At 36.3% G+C, this 10,041-nt stretch overlaps 1 protein-coding gene across 1 annotated transcript; it reads left to right on the plus strand.

Moving 5' to 3' along the window:
* Window positions 1-3,932: 3,932 nt before the first annotated feature.
* LOC141445378 (uncharacterized) lies at window positions 3,933-10,041 on the plus strand. Its single transcript, XM_074111220.1, has 5 exons — window positions 3,933-4,062; window positions 8,413-8,525; window positions 8,636-8,832; window positions 8,980-8,987; window positions 9,275-10,041. The coding sequence occupies exons 1-5, from the start codon at window positions 3,933-3,935 to the stop codon at window positions 9,700-9,702; spliced, it is 876 nt and encodes a 291-aa protein (XP_073967321.1). The 3' UTR covers window positions 9,703-10,041.

The following is a 10,041-nucleotide window of genomic DNA, read 5'->3' on the forward strand; positions in this document are numbered from 1 at the left end:
CTCCTTATCCTTTATGTGGAGCATTGTGTTCTTTGGCTGGGTAGGTACGTGGTTACTATCTAAAAGGGTTTCAAAGACTGATCGTTATTTCTTGTTTTTTTTTTATATACAAAAGTAGACTAGAAAAAAAAATAGATTTTTTTCCGGTTATGAAAAATAAGATATATATAGATATATGCCTCGTTGAGTTTCTTGCCGGATTCTTCTCAGCAGAGGTTTTTCCGAACCGGTGGTGGATTTTTTTTGACATTCATAAGTGCTTGTTATAGCCTAAATTGAATAAAGATATTTTGACTTTTGACTTTGACTTTGATATGATATATATATATATATATATATATATATATATAATATGATGATTTTTGGGATTCTATATCAGAAGGATGTTAACGGGACCATATTGTTGAGGCCCTGTTGTCTAATCGTTCATCCGTCTCAAAGCAGTGTCACAACTGAAAATATCTTTTGAACCGTTAACAGTTAAGGGTTGTTTCATACAAGCAATGTGTCTTTTTAGAATAAGCAGATCGTAGGGTTTACTCATTAATATCAAATATCCTCAAAATATCTTAGTGCCATGGTCTCTTGGAGCTTTATTAGTATAAAAATGTATGCTAAAATTATTCTTATCCTACCAGTAGGCACCTATGTGTTTTTATGTCATAAACTTTCATTCTGTCACTTTGATTTAGTGATTGTCTGTTGCAGAATTTGCAGACAAACTTAAGTACCTAACTTAGATATTAAATAATATTTTGTATATATTGTGTTATATTGTGTTGTGTTGTGTTTATTGTGTTGTGTTTGTAGTGTGTTGTATATGTTGTGTTGATTTTGTGTTGATTTGTAAGACCTAAGCGGACAATATATTTTTTTTTGTAAAATTTATAAATGACTGCTGGAAAGAGTTTTGCAACTACCTACAACACATTATTTTATAATTATGGTATAAAAAGAACCTCTACCTAAATATCAATTAGGTATTTATTCTTTTTAAAGAAACAGTACGTTTTGTAGTTATAATGATACCAAACGTGTGCTAACAATTATACTTACAAGTCAAGTAACAGGACTCTATATCATTTACAGTACTGTATTTTGTAACTAAACGTCTATAAACAGCAGTGCATAAACCAGTCCATAAGGGCTCAGCACACTAGCATTTACCGCAGACATAAACCATCCATCCCTGTCGCACTCACCCATTGTATAGAAAGGGACATATGCTCTGTCCGTGACAAAACCAATCGTGCTAGCCCTCCCGATACTATTACAAGGTATATCTCGTAAGTAACCAATAATTAAGCGTATTCAGGATAAATTGCTGCGGTTAAATCCCCGGAACAGATTGCAGCGGCGACGCCATATGACGCATAATTTTCACTTTTATGTTTCATTAATATTCTACGCTTTTTGTGATTTTTTTAGCTGTTGATTACACGGTGCAACTCCTGTTACGCTATTACTGTATTTACTAAAGATACGACATAAAGCCCCAGCAAAAATACCGGATAGAACAAAGCATTCACAAACATATTTTATGTGCGTTCTAACGGATATAAGTACCAATACGAGTATAACCGCATTAGAATTTTTCGAGTGCATGGTCTTATTAAATGTTATTGTCGATGACTATACTATGCCGATCTACAAGTTCTACAACTTTGTAACATGTAAAGCTTAGCTCTACGGCACTCGAAATTAAAATCGATACTATAATATCTATATATACTAGCCTAGCCTAGCCTAGCCTAGATACTAGCCGTTACCCGCAACTCCGTCCGCGTAGAATTCGGTTATCGCTATCCATATGCAATATTTCGGGATAAAATTGTTCTATGTCCTTTCCCGGGATTCAAACTATCTGTATACCGAATTTCATTTAAATTGGTTCAGCGGTTTAGGTGTGATGAAGTAACAAACAAACAGACTTACTAACTCTCGCATTTAAAATATTAGTGTGATTAATCTCAGTGAGTGACCATGTTAACTTTTATTTTGCCTTAACCAATTTAGAATAAGAAACTGAAATCTGATACACATATATCTTGATGGTTCTCTAATTTTTCCCCGAAAACGTTTTTTCCAAATGATTCATTCTCCAACTTTACGGACGAACGTTTTTTTTTAAACTGGTAGTAGGTACCTACTTCAGGATTATTAGAAAACTATCCTAACCTTAACCTTTAGGATAGTCCTAATATTATTATGTCCTAATTTATACTCAGCGGTACAAAATTTGGCCCACGCTACACACAAAATTACCTGTTATTGCTACATTTGAGGGCCACATTTTTTGCCGCTGTGTATATTCTGAATAGTTAACAGTTTTAGGAAAAAACCGTTTGATGATTTGAAACAGTTGGGAAATAAAAACTTGGATCCCATAATCTATACTTGTAGAATTTCGAAAACAGTTTACAACTCAAGCCTAACTCACAAAAAAATCACGTTTGTTGTATGGGATCCTGCCTTAAATATTTATTTTATTTTAATTTAATTAACTATTTATTTTCAACGCGGGAATGCTGCCTGCGTGATGGGCACCATGCCAAAAGGCCCACCTCTCTTTTTTAATTAAAGTTTTACTTTTAGTTGTTTTAATTTAATAGTAGTTTTAGTCCTATGGATATTTTGTATTTATTATTTTTAAAGTAAATATACAATATTCTGTGAATATTTCAAGCATCTACCTGTTGCCGTTATCGAGCAAAGAACGGCAAAAAAATCACTCTAGTTGTATGGGAGCCCCCATAGGTAAATATTGATTTTATTCTGTTTTTAGTATTTGTTGTAGCGGCAACAGAAATACATCATCTGTGAAAATTTTAACTGTCTAGCTATCATGGTTCACGAGATACAGCCTGGCGGCAGACAGACAGATGGATGGACAGTGAAGTCTTAGTGGTAAGGTCCCGTTTTTACCCTTTGAGTACGGAAACCTAAAAAAACAAATCGGGCACGTATCCGTCACGCATAAGAGATACGCATATACGCACAGACCTTACCTATTTACGAATTATACAAAATATTTTGTTTATAAATCACATTCTCCTACAATCAATACCTTCCCATCAGTAGGTTCTCACTAAGCTGATAAGTTATTCAGCAACGCCAATTAAAGTACTCAACTGAAACAAGTTTAGATTTACGAATCTACTCCTCAATTTAATTACCTACTATGGAGCGCAATCGCCGGTACCGCAGTTATTAGAACGGATGTTAAGCATGGTCAACTAGAACCTCTCTTAATTAAAAAGCGAATAATAACACTGCACCTATCTCGAAATACACCTCATTTCTGTTACCAGCGAGAACGAGACAGGTATACATTAACACCTTCGCCAAAGAGAACTGGTAAAAGATCACCTGTGCTCACTACCGTAATTCTACCGGCGGTAGAGCACCTGTCCCTTTCATGCGATTCAAGCTTAAGCCGAACTGAACGAGTGCGAGTAGGAGTAGTTTCATTTGTGTTCAAGACCAAAAGATTTTAAGTACAATTTTTGAAGCGTATCAAAAGGAACTTTAAGGCGGATTAAATTGGAGTTTCATGTTGTGCGTTGGTAATAAAGTGTTTGAATTTAAAAACTCAAGAACGGGACGGAAGGTTACAATCGAATCGAGCGTTGCCGTAATTTTTGACGCGTTCGGAAATCGAATTAAGAGCGTTAGAGTGAGAGGTGCGTGGAGGCTCGAGTCCGTGGAGGCTTTTTGTTATTGTTCGGCGACGGTGATTTTTTCCAAGGCGTGCGAATGGGAGTGGGCGCGAGTGGGCGCGCCGGTGAGCCAAGCGCGATCTTCAGTGTTCTGGCTGAGCTTCGAGCGAGCGCGTGCGAGGCGAGTGGCGTCCGTGTCTTCTGTATACTGAGCTGTGCGTGGACTGTCTGGTGCATGTTGGTGCCGCGTGGCGTCACGTCGGAAGGGTCGACATGTTGATATCTGCGGGCAGCGGCCCCACGCCCGAGTTCTCGCCTGCGTCGTGCTGCGCGCCCTGGAAGATGGAGCCGGCGCCGCCTGCGCCCGCGCCCATTTCACAACCCCTCAACATATCTCCTAATGGTGAGTACCAACTCTTCTTTGCACCTATTTACCTCTGAAGGGTGAATGGGTATATATCTTAAACCATATCTTCGCTAACCATCAGGCGTAATATCTGTCAAACGTAAGCCTATTAACTATAAAAAAACTTTGAACATGAAACTCACTCATATTTAATGAAACTCACATTGAATGAAACGACGGATACGTGAGTTATCCGGATTTGTTTCATTAAATAAAAACACTTTACGAAGGGTATTGCTTGAACCTAGATCGTGTATACCAATTTTTTTTTTTTAGGAGTGTATGACTTGCCCGAATATTGTACCTATAAGTTTTTAATCAAAATATCAACACTAACTGTTATTTAGATACTACTCTTATTTTTATTTTTGTGTGCATTACAATTTTTATGTATATACATAGGTACTTTCGTACATAAATACAAACTTTCATAATAGATAAATAAAATACTTTTAAAAGTACATTTTTAGATGAAGTATTAAAACCATGGAATAAGTTGCGAGAAAACGGCAAATACCTACATAAAATGTCCCACCGGTCGAATTTAATTCGAAAGAAAATCCATATAATTTATTAGCTCAATTATTTTCCCTAGTGACACATTCTGACAAATGTTAATCGATAAATACCTAGTAAGGAAGGTTTATTTACCTTTTATCCTGAAACATAATTATATGCTAAGTATGATGTAAAAATAAACTGTTTTTCAGTTGAAATGTACCTATCTAACAAGTTTTTGTGGAAAAAAGTAACCCCCTCTGCGACGGGGACGGTACCAACTTACATAGGTAAAATATTGTACTGTCATCAATTCATTGTATTGTACCTATATGCACCAAATTTTAAGTCAATCGGACCATGGAAAATGATTCTAAGTAAAATAGAAAATGATTGAAAAAAATCTTGTTATACATTTGTTAACGTATGATGTATGATGTAGCAAAGCTAATAAGGGTATTAAAAAAAGTGGCGCGTGGATTTTTATATCATGCCTAAGTGTTCTAAGTGCTAGGCAAAGATTCTAGACATTTTTGTACTATACCTACCCAATTACCCATATTTTAAAATAAAGCGGGGCTCCTATCCTTGGCGGCTTGATCTTCGGGCATCTTAAGCTGTCTAATGAACCAACAATACCTATCTAACCAATGTCTAGTGTCTTGAATGTCCACTTCATTACTGGACAGAAGGATTTTTAAAAATGTGGAAAATAGATGAAAGAAAATTTTAAACTAATCAGTAATCACGAATTAGGTAAACGGAATTTCACGAAAGTGTTCGAAACTTAGATATTAACGGAATTGAATATATCATAATAGGTCTTTGGTGAACTTAAAATCAAATTTGAAACTTCTTAATTTTGATTATTATTGATTAGGTACAGTCACCAGCAATAATATCTGCCACAGCGAAGCGTGCAAAAATATCTGACACGTCTTTCCGGCACTAGAAATAGAGTCTAGAAATATATTATAAAATATATATAGAGTATTTATGCACGCTTGTTGTATCAGATATTGGTGCTGGTGACTGTACCAATTCTGTTTATAGACAATAATATAATACTTAGTAACTTTATTTGGATAGTACATTTTTTTATATAGTATCTGAGCTTTATGTTCAGGTAATAGGTACCTCTATCAAAAACTTATTAAATGCTGTAATTGCAATCATCTTTACACCATAACTTAATTGTAGAGGTATTTGGTAGCTTTTGATACATTTTACCTACTAAATAATAAAATATATAATGTATTAGGATTATTAATGGATAGCCGATAGGTGTAAATACAGAGTGTAATTTTTTTACGGGCATATAATCAAACCTTTTCGTTCACTTAAAGTTGAAGTAGTAATGTTATCAAAACTGTCATTAAAGAAGTGTCAGTCGTTTGTTGATAAATGCGGTTTTCAGTGTAAATATAGTTACAAACGCGAACTTATCAGAAATCTACTTTACTATCACCACTTGTTTTTTGAAGTTTTATGATGGGTAAACTGGTAAGTAGTTTGATAGTGTAATTAAGATTCAAGGGTCGTAATGGCATGCATGAGAACTAACGTATTTGCATTGCCTTTTACAGTCAGTGATTACACCTTATTGATTACTGCAAAATAATCTTTTATTTGAACAATCTTTCCAAGCTCATGATAAAAAACCTTGATTTTAGATCAGGCGATTTCAATTTATGATTTCTTCTCAAAAAGATATAAAAAATAAAGTACACTAACAGTTAACTACTTGTTATGTCAAACTAAGTTTGTCTGCGTACATTGCTGCTCAGTCGGATTTTAAAAAATCATTACGTTTAATTAATAACACTATTTAACAAAATTATTGTCTTACATAAGTCGTACGACCGGATACTAATGTTAGATCAAATATATGCCCGTATAAAAATACACGCTGTATTAGTAAAGGTTAAGTGCCTATGGTAGTAAAGCATAACACTATAGGCAGTTTTTCCGGATACCGTGACACCGGCGCATGACCATGCCATGTCTTTTAACACGCCGATGTGGTATGAAAAACATATCGGTCAAGATTATGCAGGTGACAGTTCGATGTTTTTTTTGTTTAAAAACGTTGTTTGGTAGGTATGTTCAGTTTACGGAAGAGTGGCGTTATACCCGTAGTACAGCTAAAGTATATATTGTTTAATTTGGTAATAATACGACGGCTAAGAGAAAGATACCCACTTGCTCGTTTGCCATCCAGTCGAATAAAAAAAAGAAGTATTTTTGTAGGTTAATGAAAATATGTTTGTGTGGGAACATTAAGTTTTATTTCAATGATTTACTTGCAACATTGCTTATTTCATTTAAAAAAAGAAAATTCAGTTGTTAGAAGTCAGTAACAACGCTGTCCATGTATTGATTTCCTTGCTAAGTTTATTACAGTTTTAAAAGATTAATTCGTATGTTTTTCGACTGCTATCCCAACATACTTATATAACAGTATAGTAATATCGAGAATTTACACCCTAAAATTAATTAATCTGCTCTACATTTAAGAATATCTTACAGCACAAGTTTTATAAATTAAATGCGACATATTTTATACAAATAGTATTTATAGTGCAATAATAATAATAAAAATAAAATATATTTATAAAGTAACGAAGGGGGGGGGGTTATAAGTTAACAGGTTGATATGTCAACACAAGAAGAAACTGAAAGAAAAAATGTTGGGTTGATGTAATAAAGAACATACTACAACATACTAGCTTAGAATTTTAAATAAATCTTTCTCATAAGAATTGCACTTCTATGATCTTCTAGAAATACGTAAGTCTCTAGCTTCAGCCTTTTAGGCTGTGCGTTGTCTGTTACCATTATTTCTTTTATTTTACATTGGCCCACTCTACATAAAAAACTACCTATTATTGCACACATTTGAGGCCAGATTTTTTGCCGCTCAGTATATTTTTGAATGATTTGTAGGTAGACTCTTAAATAATATTAGTGAAAGTTTAGTGAAGGAAGCGCTACTTTTATTTTATTGATCGTACGTATCTGTCAAGAGCCGTCACGGAAAGTATGCATACAAGGGGTTGACCGTCATTTGTCATCACATCACCCAGCTGCCGCGATGAGTGAGCGAAAACTGCCACAGGACATTGTCCGCATTGCACGCCGATCGAACTAATTAATCGGTAGATCGACCGCTAGATTGGCCGGTAGCGTTTCCGGCGAAGGTTGCTCAATATTCACTAGAAGATATTAGTATACAGCGATCCGTTTCAAACGTTTTGATTAACGATACCAAACAAATCGACAGCGAGAAACGGAATTTATGACCGCGACCAAAAGCGTCGCTGACAATTTTGTCTGATGCCAGGGGCCCTACCACGCTCTCTTAATGCGATTCAGTTTAGGCTCTAAACTGAACTGCATCGCTATTTCGTACCACGACGTTACTTTTGCGATTCAGTTCAGGCACGGTTCAGCGACAGCGATACAGACATTTTCATTCACTCACTTCAAGCGGTTTTCGTACCATGACGCTTAACTTGAGTGGGAATTGAATCGCTTCAGTGTCAAATTTAGCGATTCAGTGTAGGTTACTCATTCTGTCAATTCTTTTGGATCGCTTCAACTTCAACTAATGAAATAAAACGAATTCAGTGTTTTACGGTGCAAATAACAACTTTAGTATGTGCATAGCGTGTTAGTTCAACATAGAAAAATCCGCAAGCTATTAAAACACAGTTGTCGGCAGTTTTTCAGATGTCGAAGGAATTATTATTTTTGGAATTTTTGGAATGCGATCTCATGGAGAATACAGGGCGAAAAAAAATAGCTCCGTAATCGCAATGAAACAATCCGTTTGAACTCGGGATTTAGAGTTCATTCGAAGATATCGCCTGTCTAAAGAGCTGACTCTAGACCTCTGTGAGGAGCTAAGGCCATTGCTCAAAGAACCTGTGAGGTCTACTGACTTAGATCTAGAGACGAAGGTAAACTCATAATTATTAGCTTCATTACGCCTTACGTATATGCACATTTGTAACTTTAACTAGGTTATGCTTTGGCAAAAGTACTTATTCGAAATACTTGATTATTGTAGGTATTGACTACGCTGTCGTTATATGCTGTCGGGTCGTATCAAAGACCCATAGGTGATATAGGTGCACATTCTTTGGCGCAGCAAACAGTATCATCTGTTGTTGCGCAAATAACAGCCTGTTTAAATACTCCTCAAATGAGGAGGAAGTATATTGTCTTCCCTTCTACTCTGGAAGAGAGGAATGAGACAAGAACCCTGTAAGTAAACCTATTATCTGTTAGTATGTACAGTCAACAGCAGAAGTAGTTAGGTGGACAGTTGAAGAGCCCCGGGCGCCACATTTAGGGGGCGGCAAAATACCATAAAAATTAATGGTTTGTGTGAAGTTAGCAAGTTCTCAGCAGTTGGACGTGTATAGGCTGGGTGGGATAGTGATGATAGAGTTTAAAGTCACGCGTGTAGATCGCCATTAGCTAAGCTCTTACCAAGTTACAGTCCCCACATGGCGCCTTGACATAAGTAAGCCAAATAATTAATTATAGTAATTATTAATTGATGACATAATGTTTAAATGTGCTCTCGACGCAAGAGACGATCTAGACTTGTCATCATCGCATCTTGTAATTTTTCTACCGTTGATAATGGAACAGAAATAAATTATAAAAGTTTTTAAGTATATTAAATAATATGTATTTACAGGTGATTCCGGGTATCCCCTCAGGAAGTACATGATGACTCCCATTACCAACGCTGCAGAGGACTCGCCTGAAAGTCACTACACTAACATTCATGTTCGCGCCAGAAACGTAGTTGAAAGGACTTTAGGAGTTCTTAAAACTCGTTTTCGGTGCATTAGTGGCCATCGAGTGTTGAATAGCCCAGAAGTTGCTGGCTCAATTATAAATGCTTGTGCTATATTGCACAATATTTGCAATACAGCAAATCTGCCCATTTTAGATTTGGGACCCTTGCCTCGATACCACAATCGCCGTCTGCAGCAGGCGGCTACCGAGCCGCTGCTCGAGGACGCAGTTGTCATTGATGAGACGGAAAGAAGCAACCCACAACTGCGACTCGGTACAGCCATAAGGAATCGCCTTGTTCGCCGATTATGGGAAGGGAGATAATCCTTGTGTTGCATTTCTCACGATGATATAAATAAATACCTAAACCTAAAACGATTTTTGTTAACACTTATTATGTTTAAGACCCCGCAGACTATAAATAGTAATGAGAATCCCACCAAAAACATTTCATATACACGAGAGTGTATGAGTTATTTATTATTAGAGTCAAGCCCCTAGCCAGTACCCTTAGTGTAAGTTTTCGGTTACAAAATACGTCTCGATCGCGTTCGCGTTAGAATCTCAATTTGTATGGAAACACGAACAGCGCCTCTAGCGGAACGTTTGAGATGTTGTCACTATGTATTCACTCTCACGGAATTGGCTACCTACGGGACAGGC

Source organism: Choristoneura fumiferana, chromosome 2 (assembly GCF_025370935.1).
Source record: "Choristoneura fumiferana chromosome 2, NRCan_CFum_1, whole genome shotgun sequence".
Lineage (NCBI taxonomy): Eukaryota > Metazoa > Arthropoda > Insecta > Lepidoptera > Tortricidae > Choristoneura > Choristoneura fumiferana.